Source organism: Typopeltis vanoorti, chromosome 14 (genome assembly GCF_054136105.1).
Source record: "Typopeltis vanoorti isolate ZY-2024b chromosome 14, IOZ_Tvanoo_1.0, whole genome shotgun sequence".
NCBI classification, from domain to species: Eukaryota; Metazoa; Arthropoda; class Arachnida; order Uropygi; family Thelyphonidae; genus Typopeltis; species Typopeltis vanoorti.
The window spans coordinates 10,813,757-10,841,099 of record NC_143562.1 but is presented as its reverse complement, the minus strand read 5'-3'; the positions used below and the strand labels follow the sequence as shown (position 1 = coordinate 10,841,099).

General features: G+C 34.5%; 1 protein-coding gene across 1 annotated transcript in view; it reads right to left on the bottom strand.

The window, feature by feature from the left end:
* The window catches only part of LOC150099207 (uncharacterized), a 51,128-nt gene extending 27,563 nt beyond the window's left edge, over window positions 1-23,565 (bottom strand). Inside the window, exons 1-2 of the mRNA XM_090404282.1 lie at window positions 23,524-23,565; window positions 6,884-8,036 (exon numbers count right to left, since the gene is read on the bottom strand). Coding sequence (XP_090260408.1) covers window positions 6,884-7,919 — 1,036 coding nt within the window. The 5' untranslated portion in view covers window positions 7,920-8,036; window positions 23,524-23,565. The remainder of the gene's footprint in view (window positions 1-6,883; window positions 8,037-23,523) is intronic.
* Window positions 23,566-27,343: the final 3,778 nt, after the last annotated feature.

Below are 27,343 nucleotides of genomic sequence, written 5' to 3'. Positions count from 1 at the left end.
CATTAAACCATCTTCCTGTACTTCCTTCAATTCTAACTGCTGACTTACAACTCAAATAAAGACTAAGTATTCCTTGATATAATGCCCCATTGACACCATATGACTGCAACGTATTGAATAGCTTCTCTCTTGGCACCTTGTCATATGCCTTTTCCAAATCGACAAAACTTAAATACAGATCTTTGTTATATTCCCATGCTTTCTCAACTATTTGTCGTAAAATGAAGATCTGATCCTGACAACCTCTATTTGGCCTGAATCCAGCTTGTTCTTCACCAAGCTTTTCTTCCACAATTCTTCTCAACCGTTTCTCAAGTATACTTGCATAGATCTTGCCAGGAACACTCAGTAGGGAAATACCTCTGTAATTCTCACATTCAGTTTTATTTCCCTTTTTATATATGGGTACTATGAGAGCTCTACCAATCATCGGGAATTCGTCCCTCTGTCCATGCTTTCTGAACTATGCAGTGCAGCCACTGTAAGATTTTTATACCACCATACTTCAGCATTTCTGGTCGAATATCATCTACTCCTGCTGCCTTTCCACATTTCAAGCCTTTGATGGCTTTTTCTACTTCAAGTATGGATATGTATTCCTGACTGCATGCCTGGTCAGTGTTTTTTATCACTATGCTGTCATCACTGCTTGTTTTATTTAGCAGTTTTTCAAAGTAATTACTCCATACTTGAAGGATATCTTTTTCTCCTGTTTTCATGTCACCTTTATCATCTCTAACTCCTTTTACAGCACTCTTTCCTCCATTCCTAAGCTTCTTCAACAACCTCCAGAATATTTTGCCACCTTCTTGATATTTATTTTCTATATTCTTGCCAAAGTCCTCCCATGACTTTTGTTTAGCTAGTTTTACACACTGTTTAGCTTTCTTACATTTGTCTCTGTATTCTCTAAAAGCACAAGCTGACTTATTTGCCAGGAACTTTTGATATGCTTTCTTCTTTTCCTTCACTGCCTCTTTAACTTCCTGTGCCCACCAGGGAGTTCTGATTTTTCTATCCTTGCACACAACCTCACCACATGCCTCTCTGGCAGAATCAATCAATGTTATCTTCAGAGTTTGCCACTGAATCTCCAAGGTTTGATTCCTGTTCTCAAACTCTTTCATTTTCTTTTCAATAATCTTTTTGTATTTTAGTCTACAGTTCACATCTGAGAGCTACTCAACTTTTATTCGCTTTAAAACTTTCTTACATGTTATTCTTTTCAATATGAAATTCAATTTTATCCTGCTCAAGACTAAATAGTGATCACTTCCAATTTCAAATCCTCTGTACACTCGGTGTCCTGCACCAGGGAGAAAACATCACCATCAACAATAACATAGTCAATGAGACTTTTCTTATTCCTAGCCTCTTCTCTCCATGTGAATTTGTGCACATTTTTATGTTGGAACATGGTGTTAGTAATAACCAGTCCATGTCCTGAGCAGAAATCCAACAGATATTTGCTATTATTATTAGCTTTGCTCTTTTCTCCAAATTTTCCCAAAATATTTTTGTATGTCTCACAATCATTTCCTACTCTGCTATTTAGATCTCCAACAAGGACCAACTTTTCCTTTTTCATTGTGTCAGTTGCTTTTTCTAAAGCATCAAAAAATTCCTCCACTTCTACCTTAGTAGAACCTTCTGTGGGACCATAGGCACCAATAAGTCTCATTGTCCAGTTCCCCATTCTCATATTTGCCCACATTACTCTACTTGAGACTGACTGCCATTCAAGAAGATTAGCCTTGTATTTTGTGTTGAATACTATGGCTACCCCTTCTTTTCCTTGATTGTCATTGCCTGAATATAACATTTTGTATTTATTGCTCAGAAAGATCTCACCAGTTTTGGTCTTTTTTGTTTCAGTCACCCCTATTATGTCGATCTGGTACTTATCTAATTCCTCAGCTAGCTCCATTTCTTTGCTATTCAGGCTTCTTACGTTGATAGTACCGATCTTTAACTCTGGTGATGTTGAGTTGGGGTTTGTTTTCAGATTTGTTCCAGTAGCTGACTTTTCGCTGTTCGCCCTGGTTCCCTGGAGAAAACAACGGGGGCCTTGTTTAACCGGGCGACGCCCCAGCCGGCATGAAATTTTGTCATGTTGTACCATCATTTTTTATTTTGGTTTAACCAATAATAATACAATTTGGTCGGCTAAATCCCAAATTGCCGTGTGGAAAAAATCTTAGTATACTATTGAATGTTCAGAGTGGAAGCAAGGCATGAAATAAGGTAGAATTATCACACGGTGATAGGCATTCATTTTAGACAAATTACAGACTCTACAATAGCGTATTAGAAAGAATAATATTAATTTCCCAATGTTTCAACCTTCATATTAAGGTCATCATACAGAGACAATGCTTTGATCTACAGTTATTCTGCTGACCTCTAGTAAAAAATTAGATTAAATTGAATTAAAATAAATGAAATAAAATAACTACATCAAAGCCATATTCTATTTAACATTGGACACTTTCCTCAGCCACCTAAACAAAGAACAAGAACTCATACAATTCATAATTGAGATTGAAAAGCAGAACACACTCCCATTTCTAGATACACTTGTCTTCCTTCTGGCAGTCTTTCCTTCACTGTTTACCAGAAACCTACACATACTGGCTAATATATACACATAAACTCCTACCACCACCCAACACAAAAACTAGGTGTCATTAATACACTATAAACTAGGGTTTTAAAGATCTGCTCCAAAGAACAAGCACTTAAAGATTAATTAAAACTTATCAACAATACCTTCCTAAAATACTATCAACAAAATTTTTTCACAAGACCTGACTTAAAAACAAAAATAAACTAAACTACAATAAAACTGTAACCATTCCATACATTAAAGGGTTATCATATAAAATAAACAGAATACTACAGAAATACAACCTTAAAGCCACCTCTAAACCTTCTGCAAAATTAAAAAAAAAAAAAAAAACACTCAAATCATTCAAGGATCCACTTCCTCTGCAGGCCCACCCTGGAATATACCATATTCACTGCACCTGTAATTTGCTCAATATAGGAGAAACAGGACACATAATTCCTATCAGACAAAAGAAATATAAATTGCACATTAAATTTAATAACTATGTTGAAGCTGGCCTGCCCTGAATACTTGACATAGAACTGAATGGAAAAGCCCCTGTTGTTTACATCACATCAAAACATGGTATGAATGTAAATTTAATGAGGCCTGTGAAATTCTTATCAATCACCCTAATCTTAACAATAATGATGTAAAAATCCCAAGAATTGGAAAGCACATATTCTACCCACATAACCTTTCTCCCTAAGAGTTAATTGTAAATAGGAATATAGGTAATCCAGGATCTTAAATCTAATATAACAATTCCCATGCTAAATTAGGACATCATTTTTGCTGTAATAAGATAATCTATAGGGAAAAACAAATTCCCTGATGATGTCTTCAAAAGAACGTAGCTTTGATGTAGTTATTTTATTCTATTTCATTTATTCCATTGATCAAATGTAATATAGCTTGTCTCTGTATATATATATATATACGCATATATATATATCTATATCTATATACACACACACAAGGGTGTTTGTTCTGAAAAGTTTCCAGCCTAACAATGAAAAAACGAATTTATAATTTCAAAATTATTTTTATTTTTCAACATAATCTCAGTTCATCACCTTACCAGTCATTATGGATCAAATACACATCCTCATACGTTTTGTATCCATCATGTATTTCAATGTAATATCAATGGTATAACAATTTTAATATGCACTTCGCATCCATGATAACCTTGATGTCTTGGCTAGTAGCATAGTTAAGACTAATACATTTATTCCAGCGATGCTCCAGCACCATTATCCCGTCCCTGTAGTGGTTCTCAGTAAGATCTGCAAGATACCCCTCTACAGCTACAATTACCTCTTGATTCGAAGAAAAACGATGACCAGTGAGGAAAAGTTTCAGTTTTGGAAAGAGAAAGAAGTCAGAGGGAGCCAAATCTGGGGAACACGGTGGATGTTCCAACAATTCATAGTGCTGGTCACTTCATTTTCCCATTGCCAAAATGCCTTTGTGGGCAGGTGCATTGTCTTGATAAAAGATAATTTTTTTCTTCTGCAAACCAGGTCTTTTCTCACAAATTTTTTCATCTAGTCTAGTTAAAAAATTGGAATAACATTCCCCAGTTATTGTTTTATCCTTTTTAAGATAAACAAAATGCCTTTAGCATCCCAAAACACCGATGCCATGACCTTTCCTGATGATGGAACCGACTTTGTCTTTTTTGGCGCTGAACAACTGGCTTCTGTTCACTGTTTTGACTGCTGTTTGGATTCTGGTGTGTAATGATGAATCCAAGTCTCATCAATGGTAATAAATTGACACACAAAATCCATTTTATTCTTGTTAAAATGCTCCAAGCACTGTTCAGAGATTTTCATGCGAGTGCAATTTTGATCTGATGTGAACAAGAGCCAAGAGTGGCACACATCTTGCGAAAAGCTTTTTCATTTGCAATTCTTCATGCAAAATATGTCCTACAAGTTCTTTTGAAATGCCTATAGTCTCAGCAATTTCACATACTTTGACACGCCAGTCATCCAATACCATATTGTGCACTTGAGCAATGATTTCTGGTATTGTTACACTTTTTGGACTTCCTTCACATGGATCATCTTCAAGGTTGGTATGGACACATTTAAACTTGGCAGTCCATTTCTTAATTGTCAAACATGAAGGAGAAGAGTGCCCATAAACTTTTATGAAATTCGAATGAATTTCTTTCAGCATTAAACCTGCTTTTACAAAGAATTTTATAACTGCATGATCAATTTTTATCCATTTCAAGGGATACAGACAACACTTTTACTTCAGACAGCTGTATAAAACAAACTACTTGATAGAATGACTTGCAAGTTCACATGAATGCTTATGACAGATGTACCAACTTAGAAAAAAAAAAATGTTCTGATAGTGTTGCCATCTATGGTCAAGGCCGAGAACCTTTCAGACCATTCTCTTATATACTCCAGATGATGACCTTAATATGAAGGTTGAAATGTTGGGAAATTAAAATTATTTCTAACACAGTTGTAGAGGCCATAATTTGTCTAAAATGAAAGAAGAATTATGTTTTGGTGGCATTGAAGTCAATAACATGGTTCTGATCCCACTGAAATAAAGCAAGGAGATGAGTGTTTAAGGCACTGATTATGAATACAGAGCATTGCATGTCTGTCGAATATAAAACAGGAATGGTGGATACTCATTGGCAAACCTGTGGATAGGATTTGAAGTCAGTAACAAAAGGTCATTTATGAAGAGGAGCATTGGCAAAAGTACAGATTCCTTGGTATTTTGGCATGAGTGAAGAAACCTGAAGAATGGAAACCATCCACCATGACATACAATGAATGATTGTAAATTGGTAGATGGTAGACCATTTGTTTACCGTATAGTATGGAAGACCTTGATAAGATATAAGGTCATGTATCAATTCAGCATGTTTCAGAAAATAAAATATATTCATTGATAACAAATTCCATTTCTACAATCTGAAATGGATTGAATTTTGATGTCAAAGAATAGTTAGTTTTGTATGTCTGTTGATTTTGAAATTAATTTTTAATTTGAATATAAAGGTAGTGGTAATAATTACTTTCCATTCAAAACCAAATTCTACAGGAATCTAATTTCTTTATCAAGTGAATCATTATATCATATTGGAGATTCCAATGTGAAATTCAGGCTGTTTTTTTTTTTTTTTTTGTAGATACACATAGTGTGGTGTAGTGTGTGAAGATAACCGGTTTTGACAAGACATAAGAGCATTTTTTTTTCTGTTAGTATTCAATGGTTGGAGTACAAGTAGATTTTTTTTCCCTATTATAAAAAAAAAATTAATTTTAGTAATAACTTGCTTTAATGTTTTATGTATGTTCATTCTTTTCATTCCATTGTCTAAGAAAATTTATTTAAAAAAGTACTCTTCCTAGAGGTCTGTCTATCTACATATCAATATTTTTCATGCAAAAAAAAAAAAAAAAAACCACTTCATATCACTGTTGTATAACTTAGAGGAAAAACAGGAATTGTAAATCATGTTATTAACTTAAGTTGCATTTTTCTAATTGCTATATTTCTTTAAGTGTTTGTTTAATAATCATTTTTTATTTCTTCTTTTCAAAAGATTTCTTTATTATACTATATTATCTCAGTCTAATATACTTTTCATTCACTGATCTCTCTCTCTCTCTCATTGCTTTGTTCATATAAACTACTTCCCATTTGTTCTCTCTGCAAACAGGTGAATAATTCTCATTATTCCAGCCATAACTGCTGTTCCAAAGTGACAAATAAAGATTATAATGGGTAGTTCAAGATATGATTTCCTAAATTATATTAACTATATTTTGAGTAACATAGCTGTACAATATGCATCTAAAACAATAACTATGGGTGCTAATAACTTTAATCTGACTCTATAAATTCTTCATTTGTGAAGAATGTAAAATGGTCAACAGAGTGGATGGTATCTTCATTTCCCAACCAACAGGCTGTGAGTTCAAATCCCAATGAGACAGTGGTTTGTCTTTAGGTGGTAGCTGACTGCACCACCTAGTATGAGACAGCCACCCTTGCTTATTCAAAGTTTGAAGTGACTTCAAAACAACATTTGGTCTCTACAGTAGGGCTCCTAGTTACCTTATCCATAGTACTAATGTGTAATACAGGTTTTCATTCTTAATTTCCTTTGAAAAGAAAGGCAGTACAGCATATATAAGTGGTTTTGCTTCAAAATGAATTACAAGTAAAAGTCATTCAATAATATAATTTCTTGCATCCTTTAAGAGAAACATTACTGAAATTATTTACCCAATGTCTGAGAGACCAAAGTAGATTTATTACTACTATGAACACCTCTGTGTGTTTTGAGATTTGAAAATTGAGAAAACGATTTCCCACAAGTTTCACATAAAAATGGTTTCTCATTATTGTGAACAAGTGTGTGTATTTTAAGTTTGTCAGATGACACAAATGATTTTCCACAAGTTTCACAGAGAAAAGGCTTGTCATTATTGTGAACTCGTGTGTGTCTTTCAAGTTTATAGCAGGTGGTAAATGATTTGCCACATGTTTCACACAAATGAAGCTTCTCTTGGGTGTGAACTGTTTTATGTATTTTAAGATTTCCAACATGTGAAAATGTTTTACCACACGTTTCACATACATGTGGCTTTTCCTTAGTATGAACTCTCATATGCAATGTAATATTGCTCAAATATGAAAATGATTTACTACAAATTTTACAGACGAAAGGTTTCTCATTAGTGTGAACTCGTGCATGTGTTTTAAGACTCCCCGGGTGAGAAAATGATTTTCCACATATTTCACACGAATAAGGTTTCTCATTAGTGTGAACTCTTGCATGTGTTTTAAGAGTCCCTAATTGTGAAAATGATTTACCACAGGTTTCACAAGAAAAAGGTTTCTCATTAGTATGAACTCTTTTGTGTATTTTAAGATTTGAATATCGTGAAAATGATTTATCACAAGTTTCACAGATAAATGGTTTCTCCTTTGTGCGAATTCTCCTATGTGTTTGAAGATTTTCTGATTCTGAAAATGCTTTACCATGTGACTCAGAAACAACAAGTTTCTCATCAGGAGTTTCATTTCCAACTTCATTAGTAATGTCTTGTGAATTATCAGAAATTTCAGAGATAACAGGTACAGCTTCAACAACAGAAGGTAATGTGCACTGCTTCAGAGATTCCAAACCTCTATCTGGCTTAGAAGACATTTCAGACATAAACTGTGCTTCATGAATTGAATAAACTATGCATTCTTTCATACTCCTGGAGCTTGAGATTGAATTCATAATTATTTCTTCCACTACACATTCCTTCATATTATTTAACTATCATATAATAATGCAAACACTAACTCTCAGAGTTCCCATATAATGTTCTGCACTAAGCTGGAAAATAACTGTATAGAATTCACTTGGCTTGAACAAATAAATGATCTGATAGAGAGAGAGAAAGGGAAAAAAAATACATTAGTTCAATGTTTACACAATTACAATATTTTCACAATAAATTATGTCATTAGTCAAAGATAAAGAACATAGAACAGATACGTCAATATATTTTACATACACATCACAATTACTGATTCTTGGTATATATCCTCAAGGGATATACAGGAGATTATAATAGTTTATTCTTGGCAACAAATTTCTTCCAAATTAATCAGTTATTTGTCAAGTCTCCAAAATTGTGAGATCTTACATTTTAGTCTTCTAAGACACTGATGACTACATCAATCCACCTAGATCTTGGTCTTATTTTTCTGTTATCAAACACTTACTTTGCTGACCTTTCCTCTTCCATTCTGCTTAAGTGACCATACAACACTATGTTGTAAATGGCATAGTGTGCAGATGAAAGATTATGTAGAGGATGGATTGGTGTGAAGAGTGTCTTCCTACAATGAGTCTGTGAAGGCACATGTGATAATAGTTTTACTCAAGTTCCTTTCTAATATCTTGATTTTTGATATGGTTTTACTACTGATGCCACCTGTTAGCTTTTAGAAATCCTCCCTGTGGTGTTTTCTAACCTAATTCTCAATAAATGGTTCTGTGCAACTGGAAGAATAGAGAAACATTATGCCCTTCAGTTGGAAAAGACCTGCATTCGACGAGAGGAATCTTTATATTGGCTTTTTCAATTGAAGGTGAGTTAGTTAATCTCATAAAGAGATAGCAGGTTTTTTTTCCTCCCAGAAACTCAGGTTTTTCATTTCATGTACAGGCAAATCGGCTATGAGAGCATATGCAATTTACAGACAAAAAATACAGTTGTTGGTGGTGGGTGGTACATGGCATTGATGGTAGTAGTATATCATTGTGTTATAATTGGAAAATTAATTGGTAGGAGAGACAGCAAGATGTATTTAGCAGAGTGCCCTCCCATTATGAGTCCTTGGAGCTGTCACAATGTAATAACAATAATAATAATATACAACTTAATATTGGCTTGGGCAGTCTTGTATACTGTGAGTTTAGTGTTCTGGAAACTTTCTTTCTTAAAAATGTGTTTTGCAGTCCATGATAAAAAATACAGTGCAATGTACATACAAGGTAATACAATACATGACTGAAAATTCACTCGCCACTTGTCTCTCATAACTCGCCTGTGGTGAGTGGATTTCTGGAGCCCTAGTAATGATGGCCTAAAAATCTCAAGAATATGGATGGCCCACATTTGATTCACTTCTGTTTTTAAGCCAAATGGGTCAAAAACAATTAGGGGACTTCTAGTTCCCAGCAACCTCCAATTTTAGGACTGCAGGCACTAAACAGGAATAATCTGATTTCTTATTTTCATACAATTAGGCAACTACTAATGCTACTCACTTTAAACCAACATTTTTAACAATTTTTTATCCATTAGATAATATGACTGAAATTGATCTCTAGTTTATGCTTAAAAAAACAGGACTTGTTTTTTTTTAAGCGCATACTTCACAGGATGACTTTATTATGAAGGTCAAAATATGGTAATTAGTTTAATTTATTTTAAAGTTATTACTCCAGTATGGTAGCGATTTCATAATTTTGCAATAATGTATATAACTGTAGCGGCTTGGATATCTTTTCTCCTGGCACCTATCATATAGATTTTCCATATTTGCAAAATTTAAAAATATAGATCAATTATATCCTACAATTTCTTAACTGGTTGTCTTAAAGTAAACATCTGATCTCTCCCCCTTACAATTTGGGCTGGCCTGAACTTAGTTTGTTCTTTCTAAAGTTTTACTTCCACAATTTTTCTTAACCTCTTCTCAGATATGTTTGCACAAATTTTATCTGAAACATTCAGAATGTAAAGTCCTCTATAATTATCACATTGGTTTATTTTATTTTATTTTTTGCTACGGAGAAAAAAGCAAAGGAAAAATAATTTCATATTTCAGCATTTCTGGTCAAATATCTTCTACCCCAGCTGTCTTTCTTTGCTCACTATTTTTTTCTTGTATACACTTTTTCAGTAACCTTCAGAACATTTGTCCCCCTGCATGATATTTATATTTTATAGTCTTTCCATAATTTTTCTATGTATTTTCTCATGACATTTGATGATTTACTGGCCACTCTCAATATTCTTCTTTTGCAGGAGTGTCTTTTAGCTTTTTGAGTCGAATACTTCTAAGGTCTGATTTTTCTATCCTTGCAGATAACTTCACAGCATGTCTCACTGCTGAATTAATCTATTCAGCAAACTTTCATTTTCTTCTTCAATAATACTGTATGTCTATATATGCATCTACACAATTCACCTGTGAAAGGCTGCTCAACTAATATTGTTTTTGAATTATTTGTATCAGTGAGGATAGCACTACCAACAATAACAGTCATAAGACTATTTCTTGTGAAATTCTCTCCATTTGATTGCCATGTGAACTTCTGACACCTCTTTATGTTAAGTCATAGGGTTAGTCATGATTAATCCATATCTTGAACAGAAATCTATAATGTACTATTATTATTAGTGTTGCTTTTTTCTCTAAATTTTCTCATATTTCCATACATTTGGTATTCATTTCTCACTCTACTGTTTAGGTTTCTCTAACAAGAACCAACATTTCTTTTGTTTATATCAGATACACTTTTTAATTAGCTGAAAAATTTCTTTACTTTGAATACTAGAACCTTCTGTTGGACCACAGATGCAAATAAGTCTCACTGTTCAATATTTCTATTTTGAAATATGTCCACTGCACTTGATACTGTTGGTCTTCATGTTTAGTGTTGAATACTACTAACTGGTCAACCACTGCCAAGAACAGAGAAAGGTGGAAGGAGCTGAAAGAGGCCTTCATCTAGAAGTGGACAGAAAATGGCTGAAAAGAAGAAGACTACAAAGTGATTGTGGTCACTCAACCAGAAATAACACATTTGTTTTGAGGTTAATTGCAAGTATATAAAAATTGAAACAGCTACAAATACAGCTTATAATCGGACCTTTATAACAAAAGAAGAATAGGAACCTCATTATAACGTATATTGAAAGCGCCCATCTCCTTCATGAATATGAATGCAAACTTACATTCTTTTTACCAGGTTTGATGCCTCCTTGTGAAGGAGGCATCAAACAGGAGGCACCTGCACACTAATGTTTTCAATCGCTGTTGAAATGTTCATTTTTTAGTTCATCCAGTGTGTGAGATTATTCCAATAAACAACACCTTTGAGATACCGCCAAAGGAAAAAATCTGGTGGTGATAAATCTGGTGACTTGGAGGTCACAATTCTTTCGAGATGAGGCAGTCACTGAAAAATTCTTAAAAAATGTACAGTACTATTTGACATGTGGCACTGTCTTACTGGAACCAACAATGGTGTTTACTGACATCAAGGAATGCCACAAACTGTATGATGATGATGTCTTGGTAAATGGAACTATTCGCCGACATTTCAAAGAAAATGGGTCCCACTATACAATTGTGTGATGTGGATTTTTACATAGCCAAATCCTACTGTTTTGACTATTCGCATATCCACTGAGGTGAAATTAGGCCTAGTCACTCAAGAAAACTATATCAAGCATCTCTATACCATGTTTTTAAATGAACGAGCATAATCATCTGCAGAAGATTATTCATTTGCCTTTATCAGGGTCCTTCAGTTCATGGACTGAGTGCACACAATATGAATGATGTAATGATCTCGCAGCTTTCTGAGCACTACTGTATGACATTGATGATTGCATGACAAGTTTCTTGAGGCTTTTTTGTTAGGGATTGCTGCAGTGCTCTCTTTACCTCATCAATTTTATCATCATTCAAAATAGATGGTCTTCCAGAGCGATTCCTATCTGCAATAGATACAGTTTCCCAAAAACACTGCACTATTCTCATTATGGTTGACTTTTGAGGGACTGCTGTACCTGGATATTTCTCAGTAAATCCCTTGGCAACAGGTGTGTAAGAACAATTAGTGATATAACTTTCCAAAATGAAAACTCATTGTGGCTGGGAAAAGACATTTTACTTCCACAATGAACAAAGCTACACTGAGAACAACCTATACATGTCACGGTGAACTTGGCATCTCCGATATTTGTGATGTGAGGGTGACATCTAGTGGCATAAGGAATGATTATAACAATTTGAAACCAGTTGGTACAAATTCAACCTTTCAGTTGCATGACTTTATGATCACCACAACAAATCCTTTCCTGATCATCATCTTGTAGTTCATTTCTCATGGTTCATGGAGGGGAAAAAATTTTATTTTGTATGAATTCGGTTGTGTTACTATTTAAGTTATTATAATGGTGTCAAGAGTTCTGGGGAGGTTAAAAAAAGAATAAAAGTTATGAACACTATTGACATGCCAAATGAGTGACAAAAAGAACTGATTTAAGATTCTGCTTAAATACAGTAGTTGCAAGATGCATTTTGTACAGCATGTTCAGATGCAGTATGTAATAAACACTTTTCTCAAAACTACAGACTGGTTATGGTTCTAATATTCTGCCAACATCATGATGTGCAATGACAGCTGTTCATTCTCCTTTAAGTAGTGAGAGTGAGATGAGTGCATAATTAAGGCAGAAAAACATTCTACCTCAATCATGCACTCATCTCAGTCAAAAAAAAAAAGTGTTTCAACTTGATTTATCAATGTAAAAATGCGGTAAGAATACCTCAGGCAGCCTGTTAGACATCCAAGTCTTAAGTACATTAATATTTCCAGACTTAAACCTAGATATGAAAACTGAAGATAAAGATATTCTAGATGTCTGAAGTAATTACTCTGAAGATTACTAAATGAAACAGTGACATACAGGAATGCAATCAGGAATACATATCAATAATTGAAGTACGGAGGCTGTTCAATAAGTTATAAGACTATATTTATACAGAAAACAGATTACCTTTAATCGTCATCATTTACATGGTCTTTTCTGAAGTAACTACCGTGAGACGCGATGCATTTGTCCCAACGTTGCGTCCACTTCTTAAACACATGTGAAAGTCCGTTTTTTAAGAGTTCTTTCAAAACCGCCTCCACAGCTTTTACACATGCTTTGTTGCTTTCGAAATGGCAGCCTCTTAGTGGTTTCTTGAGCTGAGGAAACAGCCAGAAATTGCATGGTGTGAGATCAGGACTGTATGGAGGGTGTGGTAGGATATCTATGTTGTTGTTCTGCAAAACGTCCACTACACCACCAGCAATATGTGGCCTTGCATTATCATGGTGCAATAAGAAGCTATTCTTCAGCAATGGAAGCTTCCATTTGAAGTGCATTTCACCATAAAACATCCGCATAGTATGAGCCGTTTACAGTATTCCCGGCTTCTACAGCGTGTTGGTAAACAATGCCTTCGTAGTCAAAAAACATTATGGTCATAACTTTACCAGCCGATTTTACAGTTTTTGCTTTCTTGGGGATAGGCGAAGACGGATGCTTCCATTCACTGCTTTGTTGTTTCATTGTAGGGTCATAGTGATACAACCAAGCTTCATCTGCTGTGTTTTAAGAAGTTGTCGCCTTCTTGTTCCAGGCTTTCTTTCCATTCTGTGCACACATCCACTCGATGCTGCATTTGCTCCAGTGTCAAGAGTTTGGGAATCCATTGGGCGCAAACAGGTTTCAGTCCCAAATGTTCAGCCATGATTGAGCGAACACTTCCCACAGAAATATTCAGGACAACATTCAGATGGCGTACTGTAATTCTGTGATCCTCCTTGATGATAATTGCTGCTGTGTTGATCATTGTCCCTGTGATGGACGTTGAAGGTCTTCCCTCACGTTCAAGATCTTCCACATTTTGCCTTCCTTCCTTAAAAGTTTTATGCCAGCGAAAAACACTTGCCCTCGACATTGCTTCATCGTGGAAAGCTTCACGTATCATGTTAAAAGTGTCCGATACCGATTTTTGCAAATGCACACAAAATTTAATTGCATACGCTGTTCCAAGGATGCTTCCATTTTGCTGCACCTATGAGCTGCGCCGAAACAAGCTTGCGTTTAGTCTGGCACATCAGCCCGTATACGCCATCTATCAACCTCTTTTGTTAATAGAGATAGCAACATTTCTTTATTCCACAGAAATTAATATTGTGATGAGTGGTTTAGAGACAGTAAAATTAGTCTTATTACTTATTGAAAAGTCCTCATAAAAAGTCATCAAAAACCTGAAATGTGGAAAGGCAGCTGGAGTAGATGAAATTTGACCAGAAATGCTCAAATATGAAGGTATAAGGTTTTACAGTGGCTGCACTGCATAATTCAAAAGTCTTAATCAGAAGATTGAATTCCGAATGTGACTGAAGTACAGCTTTCACAGTGACCATCTATAAAAAAGGGAAATAAAACAATGTGAGAATTACAAAGGAATTTTCCTACTAAGTGTTCTTGGCAAGATTGGAGAAGAATAAGAGCTGGATTCAGGCTAAATAGAGGTTGCCAGGATCAGATTTTCACTTTAAGAGAAACAGTTGGGAAATCATGGGAATATAACAACTATCTGTATTTAGGTTTTGTAGATCTGGAAAAGCATATGGCAAGGTATCAAGATAAAAGGCGTAAATGCCAAATGCTATATTTGGCATTTACACCTATAAATTTATATTTTGTATATATATTATACGTATGTTATATATGTATTATATGATTATATGTATATTATATTATCTCATGTATTTCAGTTGTAAATCAGCCTGATTTGATATCAACAGTCTTGATATCAAATCAGGTGTGAGACAAGGATGTACATTATCCCCTTTGTTATACATCATCTATATGGATCACATTATGAAGAAAATTGGTATTAAATCTGATATAAAAATTGGAGATGTTAATCTCAGCTCTTTAATTTGTGCAGATGATGCTATACTTCTAAATAAATCCAGTTCAAGTCTGCAGGATTCCCTGACTAAATTGAATAACTGTTGTAATAAATTTGAGATAAAAATTAGAATAAAAAAGACAGACAAAAATAGGCAGAAATATTGAAAACACCAACTACATTCTGAATAGAAAACTTATAGAACAAGTAAAACATTTCAGCTATTTAGACACAATTTTTTCTCGAAGATGGTACATTAAATATGGAAAGAGGCAACAGAATTAGCAAAGCAGGTATGGTAGGAAGTCAAGTGAATAAATTTATATGAAATAAGAAAGAAATTGATTAAAACAGTAAAGTAGATGCATGCAAGACAACTGTTCAAAGACTGGAGACCACAGATATGAGAATTCTGAGAAAGAGTAGGGAGTGAATGGATGGCATCAATGGCAGTATCATATTAAAAGGAAATTAGAAAAGAACTTGACACGCTTAACATTCGGGAATCTGTTAGCAGACCTAAGCTCAGCTGGTATGTAACTTAAATGGAATGGGAGAGAAAAGGTTAAACAAAGAAAGTGTTATTTGCCAGATGGTAGGAAAGATCCAGAGGAAGATGATGGCTGATACAGTAAAAACTACCTTAGAAGACAGAAATATAAGATCTGATAATACTGGAATTATGGCAGATAACAGATTAATTTGTAGGAAAATTGTTGCCAGGAAGTTAGTAACAATGTAATTTTTTCATGTAGTACTACCATGATATCCTATACATCCCTTGAGGGGTATATGTAAGGAATTTGATAATGATGACTTAAACCTCCAATTAATTTTCTTAATTTTGAAATGATGAACAAGCAAGGGCCACATTTCTGATGAGTGTTTCTGTTGTGATCTTGAACAGAATGCTTCAGCAATATCTACAGTCATCTAAATGAGTTGATTTTTTATCTAAATGAGCAGTATATATGCATGATACAAGATGTTGCAAAGGTTTTTTAATTCATGATTGCAATGATTAACGTGAGACATAGGCTAATTATATCTGTATAAAAATTGTGCTTTTATATCTTCATATTTGTCTTTTCTTCATGAACCTTGATACTAACAAAAATGTCTTTCTTCTATTATATAATCCTCCGAGTCTCTCATACTGGACTCCATTCTGCAAAATGAAACAACAATAGAAAGTTAAGTTACAAAACATTTCATTTTTCACCAAACATACTGTGACAGAGTTACATTGGCTATGATGCATGTTTAGTGAAACTGCCACAGAAGAATAAGGACCGATTTCAGAAAACTACATAGCAGTGAAATTTAAAATAAGAATAAAATAAAATATGCTGACAGAAAACTAATCAGGAAACTGTGTTGAAATATTACTTCTCCTGTACAACCCTTGATTGTAGTAGAATTAAGATTAAGTTAGTAATTTATCATTATATTATGATTATATCACACCTCCAGGGAGTCCAAAGACTCATCGAGGAAGGGCATCGACTCTACAACTCTTCATCTCACCACTCCACCAACCTTCATCATCTAACACTAATGCCATCTACCACCACTAGTGTTTTCACAGACAATCACAAACATCCACGGCGGGATTCGAACTTGCAGCCTTTTGGCTGGAGAGCGGATACGCTAACCACTAAACAAACAGGCTGGCTATATATATATATATATATATATATATATATATATATATATAGATAGATAGATAGATAGATATAGATCTGAATTAACCACTTAGCTATAGTATAGGTACAAACAGCTAATAATTAAACATTGTCTATCAGAAAAAATATAAACGTAGTATTTCTAACATTAATGGCAACGATGGGAGGACCCTTACGTGCAGAAACAGAGGTTATGATGCCATCGTATAAGGCTCTGATCAGGCCTCATGTGGATTATTGTGCACAGATTTGGTTGCCAGGTTTTCATTATGATGAGGATATGCTAGAAAGGTCCAGAGAATATGTGGCCAGTGGTCTTTGGAACATGGAGTATGAGGACAGATTGAGAGAATCTAAATTGCAAAGCCTCGTGAATAGGGGTAGGGAGATATGATTGAGACATAAGCTAGTCAGGGGTTATTATCAGGTTGACATTGAGGAGATTTTTCATAGAATGGAAGAGGAGTGTAGAACTAGAGGCCATTGCTGGAAATTGTATAAGGAGGGTGTGAGCAGAGGAGTGAAGAGCAAATTCTTTGCATAGAGAGTGGTAGGTGAAAGTGGAATGCATATGGAAGTCAGATGTTAATAATAATAATTAAAATTATTTCTGTATTCATAATTTTGTTCAGCTGATATATTAGGGCATTTGAAATTTCCAAATATTGTGCATGTTGTCATGCTGCGTAACATCTGTCAGACAAGATGAGAATTCTTGATACTCACGCCTGAAATTCTGACTAATCTAGCATGACATGACAAGATTACTAGACCAGCAAGACTAGACTAGACTAACTACCTTTGAAAGAATATATTATGCAATTTCTAATGTTATAAGATGATTTTATTTTTAATGCATTTTAACCATATTTGAAAGTGTTCAGAGCATGTTTAAGAGGAGTATGTTACATCCTGAATGAAGCACTTTATTAAAGAAACAATTCATTCAGGATTTAACAAGTCAGAAAAATCAGCTGAGAGAAAAAACTTGTACTCAAGCAGAAGAAATAAAGTACTAACTGTAAATAGAAATAGAATTACCTCCTTTTAGTAGAATTGTGATACCATGCATCATGTATACAATGAATGGGTAAATTAGATGTAAACATTAGTCCAAAGGTCACGGGTGGGCCTGAGGCATTGGCAATCTTGGAAAGCGATGCACATTCGTTTCCCAGAAGATGCTGCTATGATCTCACGATGTGCCAAAGTTGCCACGGACGAAGAAAGTAGTGGGTAGGAAAAGATCGCAGACAGTAGTAAGAGGGTGCTAAAAAGGGGAAAAGTGAAGAGAGAATAAAAAGGGTTTGCACCCCTTTCTCAAGGCTTTTTTTGCCTGTTTTGCTGTATGATGATTTGACTTCTCTCGTGGACCGGTGGTTCCTGATGGTGTTTCTTGGTGATAGTTCGATATTGGAGAGTGCACCTTTCCCTTCGATGTCTGAATTTCTGCCGGTACTGAAGCGTGAGATGTCGGCACATGCTGCCTTCGCTGAAAGTTCCGACAGAATACTATCACGAACGTATGTTATGAACTGGAAGTTAGAAACGAGGATGGCCCGAAACAGATCGAGAATAGACGAGGAAAAAAACGCCAGGTGCAGAGCATAGTTTAATCTGATGACCATAGTGACCCACCACATCGACGCAGGCTTATGGAAGAATCGAAAGGTAGTTCAAACAAAGAAGGACAGTTCAGACGGACCGGGAGACCTGGAGATTCTGCCCCAAGAAATGGTAAAGTACAGATTTTGTTGTATAATTACCCAGTTGAAAAAGAGAAAGATCATTGTAGTGTATTAATCAAGTATGGAAAGTATTTGAGAACTTTAAGTGATTATTTAGCAGTGGCTGATATCCATAAGACAAATTGTTAGGAATGATTATAGATGATTGTGACTAAAAGACCTGGAGATTCTGTCCCAAGAAATGGTAAAGTACAGATTTTGTTGTATAATTACCCAGTTGAAAAAGAGAAAGATCATTGTAGTGTATTAATCAAGTATGGAAAGTATTTGAGAACTTTAAGTGATTATTTAGCAGTGGCTGATATCCATAAGACAAATTGTTAGGAATGATTATAGATGATTGTGACCAGTTTATTTTGCAAGACTAAAATAGTAGGTAGAAAATTTGGTAGTGTATAATGTGTATAAGAAGTGTATAATGTGTATATTATGTGTGTTAAGTCTCTAACTCAAAAGAAGGATTTATTGTTCATGTATCAGAGTATTAATCAGTTTGAAAAAGTTTGATTTAGCATGTCATTGAACTAATTGAAAGTGATATTGGTCTCAGTGTATATTATGTCTTTAGATTCCAATAAATATGTTTTTTCTTTTATACCTGAGTTTTGCCTGAGATATGAACCAAAACTACCACTCATTAATCTGAACCATAGCGGGGGGGGATTGAAAGAAAGGCATAACATGTTATAGAGGTTACGACTGCAAACCAGAATTTACTTAGCCACAGTAGAGCATTTAATTTATGAGTTTAAGCATTAAATTTATTCACCTATGTGCACCAAAGGCCTGGAAAAGTCTCCCTGAATAAGAGTCCATTCTATTCTAAGAAAATATTGGCACAGCTTTAAAAAATAAATTTGTCAATATCTGATGAGGAGATGGTCCCAGAAAGAAATTAGAGGATTCGTTTCTTTTAGCAAGGAATGACAGTCAGGGTAAGCACGTGAGTAAAATTAGGAATCAACTAGAGATAAAGAATTTGCTTTCCTTATAGAATGAACACGTAAGAAGTGATACAGATATTAGAGTGAGGAAAATTTTATAAGTCATATAGTTATTGTAGAGAGGTTAATTCATAAAGGAAGTAAATTATTTTAGGAAGAGCAACGATATAAAATGGCACAGACCCAGCAAATATTTAACAAGTATTTCATTTTCATATACCATCCCCCCACCCACCGCTTCTAACATCTAAGTTTTTTTTGTGAAAACCTCAACTGTTAGAAGAATTACTTATCTAAAAATCAAGAGCACTAGATCTCAAGAATCCTGCACACATATTTCAGAATTTGATTGGAATGCATCTCCCCATTATTGCATAAACACGATGGAAAGTTATTCCTGAAATTCAATCATTTAATGATTAGTTACCATTTGCAGAAATGCATCTTAGACAAAACTTAGGATCCTTGTGTAACAGCTATAAAAAACCAAGAAAGGTCGCATCATAATAAAAATTCAACTTTTTATCAACTTATGTTGATGATAATTTTTGTTACCGAGTGTGCAAATATCCTGCTTTCTGGAGGTCTGATGTGGCTTGAAAAATACTCAGCCACTGCATACAAGTAGCCTTGTATGCAGTGGCTGAGTATTTTTTTTGCAAACTTTGTTTGCTTAACTTGGATAAAGGATTAAATAAGAATATAATTTATATTATATTCTTATTTCGTTTAATTAACATTGCCATTAATGTTAGAAATTGTCATTATATTACACCCAAGGTAAAAAAATTTCTACAAGAATATAATTTGTCAAATATAATTTACTTTGTAAATTTAGTATTAGAATTAGTATTAACATTACTTCCAATCTTCCATGGAATCTGTCATACATTGCTTAACTTATCTGATGTGGGAATATGAATTTATTCATTGCCTTGAATAAATTAAATATTCGAGCACTCACCACCCAATCGCTGCATTCCACTCCACAAGTGAAAAAATCTACTTTTTCACTTCCTTGCTCAAATGACCATTGTACAGTTTCCAGGGATGACCACTTGTTGTTGCCTCACCCATTATTCTATGGAATAATTCCTCTGTATCTATTTGATAGGCTCCTCATACCAAATTATACCTTTCAATTGTATCATTTCTCCTACTCCTATCTGTCAAGCTCTGAAGATCATATTCCCTCAATCTCTCCTCATACTCAATATTCCAAAGGTCATTATTGCAGAAGTTATTCACTTCTGCAATAATGAGATTGCAGAAGTTATTCACTTCTGCAATCTCTCCAATGTTTCCTGATTACCAATACAACCAAGCGAGATCTGTGCACAGAAGTCCAAAAGAGGCTGATAAAAATAATTTACTTTGTAAATTTATTCTTCTTGGTTACAACCAGTGGTGAGTTATGGAAATTTTAACAAAGGGCTCACATCGTTAAGCAAAAAAGCCTAACTTAGTCCTTATAATACTTATATTGCGACTTTGTAGAGCTTCTGACAGATATGATAATTCCTGTAGCATATCAATCATTAATGCTGGATATTTTAAAAATTCCAAATTGAGAAGTCGGTTTAAAAAGCCCTTATATTTATCGTTCGATGCAAAATGTTTGCATAAATGCTTGGGTAATTTCTCCACAAAGCAAAAGCCATTCGTAAACTGCAAGCTACCTATCGTGGTCCAAACACACAGCCAATCTTTAAAATTTCGATACCAAGGTCTTTTGCAATCATATTTAATTCTCGTTGATTTTTTGGTGATTGATGATAAAAAGCATATAATTTATCCATAAATATTTCAAAATGATTTATTTCTTTAATTACACTAGCTCCATCAGAACAAAATGCAATGAAATGATTTTTCATATAGTTATCAGAAAATCCATATGAATTTAAAGTAGCAATTATAGTAGCATGTATACATTCCACGGTGGTATTTTCTAGTTCTAAAAGATTATTAAACAAGAAGAACAAGAGCGGTGAGCTATAAGGGGCTCGCATGAGCCCCTTATAGCTCACCGCTGGTTACAACCAAAAGAAAAACTTCCTATGTCTATGGCATAAGAATTCAAATCCACAGTCTATTGGTTTTGAAAAGTACAGATACTGTCCACTTGTCCAACCAGGCTGTGAAAACCTTTTGGAAGTTCATTGCTTTAAATTTTCCTCTGGCCTATAAAAATCACCTGCCTCCATCACCAATCAAAATCATCAGTCTCCATGAGGCTGGCTACCTCACCTTTGATTGAAAAGCCCCGATAAAGGTTCCTCACATCATAGATGAGATTCAAACCCAGGTCTTTCCAACTAAAGAGCTCTGTTGAAACCAAATGAGCTTACAGACGCTCTGATTAATATACATATATATATATATATATAAATCAGAGCCCTTTTATATTAAACTGCATAATTAGTAAGGTGCAAGACAAACGTGCTGCAGAACCAAATATAAAGTTCATCATCAAATTTGTGACATGCACCCTCCAGGGGTGTACAGGATATGATAGTACTACATGAAAAACTTACATCATTACTAGCTTCTATCAACCATTTTTCTCCATATCAATCTGTTACCTGTCAAGACTACATCATTATCAGATCTTACATTTGTGTCTTCTAGGGCACTTTTTACTGTATCAATTTGACTAAGATAAGTAATGATGAAAAATGGGAATTCTTTAATTTCATAAGTTACCAAAAACTGAAAGAGCCTATGTAGCTCAGTGGAAGTGGCGTTTGCACTCCATAGCACTTGACCAACTAACTCACCAACTACAAAGCCCTGATAAAGTTTCTGCACATCCTAAACTGGATTCAAACCCAGGTCTTTCCAACCATAGGGTATTGTTAAAACTAACAAGGCAATGGAGGCTACAAGGAAGTAAGAAGCAGGTTCTTTGCACAAAAAGAGTGGTTGGTAAGTGAGTGGAATGCATTGCATGACAGTGTGGTAAATGTAAACATATGTCCATATTTATAAGTCCACATGAAGAAGTTTAACGATAGTTTGATAAACTTTCTAAGTAAGAGTGTGTAACTCCTGTGATGAGTCTGTTGACTCCATGGAGGTCAGGTGTTAATAATAATAATAATATTTGGTGAACCAAAGATCAGAAATTTCAAAAAGAGAAAATTACAACCATATTTGCTCTGTATACTCCAGATCACAGATTCTGGGAATGAAGATGAAGGAAGCTTTTCCATAAAACAGAAGTATTAAAGATTAATGATAACAGGGGCAATTAATACTGTTAACAACCATTAGGAGCATTTAATAGCAGTTGGTTTGAAATTGAATTTTCACAATGGATGATGACTGAAACACATAACATGGTTCAGTTGTCATCAGTGTTTGTATTTCACATTTGATTATCAACTATAATATCATATTTTATACCCGCTGGTTCAGTACTATAATAGGTATAGAACTTATTAACATATTGGTGCTTTTTGTTAGTTTAGTACTTGGTTCAGTACAAAACTAACAGGCTGTCTTCTTCAGGGGCATAATTTACACAACACACACAGAGAATGAATATCATGAATTAATGATTTTCATCACTTGTGGCACCAACAGACGCTGGTTCCTGCATAATGGAAAAATCTAAAGGTTTTGGATGAATTTGTATATACTTACTATATACAAAATTTCACCTTTCATAACGTACAATACACACAAATAAAAAAAAAAAAAAGCGACTGAACAATCTTCTGAAATCAACGTTTCGCGTTCAAATGGAATCTGTGGATGACTGGATATGCTATGGCGCAAAAAAGGGCACGATTTTCTTCAGGAATTCTCTCGATTGTTAGTTAATGAAAAAAGGACTACGCAGATAATCTTTACTTCGTCATTACAACTGTTTACAAAAGCTAGCAGTCACTCGTCAAAGTCGCAACAAATGTAGTGGCAAGGGACATCACATCTCATGAATCAGTGGAGGTTCCTATCGGCAACAATTAATTTGCGTATTATAATTTCCCTCGCGGTTGCTAATCAGAATAAAAATATGGATGCGAAAACGCTATATACAATGTTAAATAAATTATCGATGCCCAAAATCTCAATGTACGGCCATTGGTAATAGTAAGTCCCATTTTTTAATGAATTCGGATTAAATGTGCTGTACGGTAGGTCTGAAGTGTAGCATAAATATTAATGCCTTTCTGATTTCCATGTCTCATCACAGAAAGTTTTACTTATAAAAATATCCCTGCAGATAAATTTTTGAATAACATACGCAGGATTTCAATACTTACGAATGACCTTGTATTACTGCTGCCATTTTGCTTTGTTTACGCTCCCCCTATATACCAGGGTTGCCAGATTTATTATTATTGCTGTGAATCAATTGTCAATTATTATTATTGCCCTAGTTATTTCGGCAGCAATAACTCTTCTTTCATTGCTGGTACTTGGTTTTACAAAATCAGTATCAATATTTTTGAAACTGGAACTCGAAATGCTCAATTTGTGTTTCTGAGTGTTAATGTGTTGTGGAATATCTGATTAACTTTGCCGTTAGGTTTTCCTTTTGCATGGCCGAGTGGTCAGCGTATCCGCTCTCCAGCCAAAAGGCTGCGGGTTCGAATCCCGCTGTGGGCATGGATGTTTGTGATTGTCTGTGAAAGTACTAGTGGAAGTAGTCGGCGGTAGATAGCGTTAGTGTTAGATGATGAAGGTTGGTGGAGTAGTGAAACGAAGAGTTGTAGAGTTGCCCCTCCCTCGATGAGTCTTTGAACTACCTAGAGGTGTGATGTAATAATAATAATAACACAGTCCAACACAATTTTTGCTGACTTTTATATGAGACTTGTTTTTTACTAATTTGGGTGCGCTGATTTTTTTTTTTGTCTTGTTAATTGTATGTTAGTCGGTAGAGAAGAAAATACATCATGTCTACTACTCGAAATTGTGTCAATAGTGTAGATTCCTTCTGCTACATTTGTAGCAGCTTTACTGTTCCCAGTCAAAGGACAAATATCACTGATTTCGTTAATAAAGTGTACTTTGCATACTTTGACGTAACAATTGCAGATCAGGACAAGTCATGGGCTCCAAATGAAGTGTGTAAGTCATGTGTAGAAAATTTACGACAGTAGAGCAAGCGAAAACGCCAAAAATTAGCTTTTGGCATGCCAATGATTTGGCGTGAACCGAAAAATCAAGGAGATGATTGCTATTTTTGTTTAGTTGAGACTTCTGGTTATAATAAGAAGAATAAGAAAAAAATTGTGTATCCAAATCTTGACTCAGCAATTCGGCCAGTTGCTCATTCCAATGAAATAGCCGTGCCAATTTATAAAGGACTTCCTTTACTCGAGAACGAGCATGATCGGGATGTGCCAGATGTTCTTGAGGAGCAAGACCCAGATGTTAATTTAGACAATGAAAATGTAATTTCTAGTTCTGGACCGCAATATTTTACTCAAGCGGAATTGAATGACTTAGTAAGAGATTTGGGTCTATCAAAGGAATCATCCGAATTGTTAGCTTCAATATTAAATGAAAAAATCTTACTGGAGCAAGATATACGAAGATAACTTTTTATCGTAGCAGGGAAAGTAATCTTGTACAATATTTTAAACACGAGTGTGGGTTTGTTTACTGTAACAATGTGTCAGGTTTACTAACTGAAATGAGTGTTGTACAATATCATCCAAATGAGTAGCGTTTATTTATCGACAGTTCAAACAGAAGTTTCAAGTGTGTCTTACTACACGATGGGAATGTATATGGCTCAATTTCTATTGGCTATTCAGTCCACTTAAAGGAAACATATGAGGACATTAAAAAGGTTCTGAAGTTATTAAAATATACAGACCATAACTGAATCATCTGTGTGGATCTTAAAATGGTGAACTTTTTACATGGCTTTCAAAGAGGATATACAAAGTTTCCGTGTTTTCTATGCTTCTGGGATAGTCGAGCTAGAAACCAACACTGGAGTCAGAAACATTGGCCTCTTAGAATATCCTTAAATGATGGAGAACAGAATTTTATAAATCAATCTTTAATTGACAGAGAAAAAATCATTTTTCCACCTCTACACATCAAACTAGGTCTTATGAAGCAGTATGTTAAAGCTTTAGATTTACAAGGTGACTGTTTCCAATTCATATGTGAAAAATTTCCACGCCTTAGTTATGAAAAAATTAAAGCCGGTGTATTTGATGGACCGCAAATTAGAACTTTAATGAGAGACCCAAATTTCATCAACTCTATGAACGAAATTGAGAAAGAGGCCTGGACTTCATTTACGATGGTTGCGAATAATTTTCTTGAAAACAAAAAAGCGTGCAATTACAAAGATCTAGTGGAAACAACGCTTGAAAATTTCCAGCACCTAGGTTGCAACATGAGCATAAAGCTTCATTTCCTATACAGTCATCTTGATAGATTTCCCAAGAATTTAGGTGCTGTAGGCGATGAACTTATTCCCTGAAACTCATGTGTAAGTAAAATTGTTATTTTTTTATAAATATTCTTGTAATTTTTAATGAATATTGTTAATTAGTTATGTATCTAATTATCGGCCTCTCTCGCATTCAAAGCGCCAGGCGTGCCGTTGCAGGTTCTTACGCATTTATTCGTTTACTAATAAGCGAGAGCGGTGAGCGCTCCGATTCTGATCTGCGCACCGCTTTGAATAATAGGCTATATCTTCGGGAATTTTTCGAATTTCTTGATAAAAAGTTAGGAACAGATTTTTAAAAGTACATACTTTCAGAAAATAACATTAAAAAATCGATTTTGTTTTTGATCCTCTGAATAGTACTGCCTCCTTAGAACTATCAAAAACTTACAAATTATCAAAAAGAAAATGCCATAGAGTAAAAACCTGACGTGATAGGGAAAAATGGGTGTGATATTTGAAATCAGAGCACCCAAATTAGTAAAAAACAAGTGTCAGATCATAATCAGCAGAATTTTTTTTTTTTTGTTGGCCAGTGTAATTGGCCAAGATTTTAATCCCCCCCCCCAGATGAAAACTAAAGAGCAGAAAAGTATTCCAGTATTAACAATTATCCAAACATTTAACAATGGGACGAGAATTTCTTAATTTTTGATATTTTGTGTAGCGTGGGGGCCTGTATTTACTCTGCAAGCAATGTAGAAAATAGGAAAAAAATGCCATTTTATGAATTGATATTTCTGTGCAAAAAACATAATTTTTACATTACGAAAAAATGGAAATCTCATTTATTAAAGGTTTTGAATTAATAATAAAAACATATCTACGTAACCGAGAGCAAGGTACTACTCACTGTGTAATATTAGAAATGTCTGCATTCGATATGATTTTTTTTTTAAATTAAATTTTAAACAGCCAATTTTTGTTCATAAAAATATGAATTTGTGGTAAAATGAACATAGAGAGTTACCTATAGATGTGTTAGTATACATTTTTTATATTGCAGGACGAAATGAGTGCATGAAATATAAATTATGTTGAATGAATGAAATGAATTGAATGAATTTATTGTTTTATAAATAAAACAATAATGGAAAAGATTAAATATTTTATTACACTACACCTTTTCTTTTATATTAATTATCTGATTAACTTATCATGTTTTCTCAAATATTCTGGAGATTATTATTATTATTATGTGACAGATTCAAGTAGTCAAACAACTCGTCGCTGGAGGGCGCTCCACTTCACTTTGCTACCCATATCTCACCATCTGCCCTACCACTTATTTCTCCAACTGCACACATCGACACTTCTACCATCAACGCCACCTACCGACCATAATAGCCAACAATATTATTTTTGTATATAAATTCCGTACGTTCTCATGGCCGACTTGTCTTTAAGAAGGACGATTTCCAATGCGAGAATATCTTTTCTATCTGCTCTCATCTTGGTTGCCTTAACAAGATTTTCCTTTCTTATAAATATAGGTTAATATATGTATTTTTTAATGACTTTTTAATCTTATCTTTGATAATGAAGAATTAACTAAATATTAAAAGGCGTTTAACTCTTTTTAGCAACGGATTAATAAAAAGCAGACAAAGCAAATCATAAAAGAAATCTAATGATCATTATGTCATTATTTTTTGTAGTTGGAG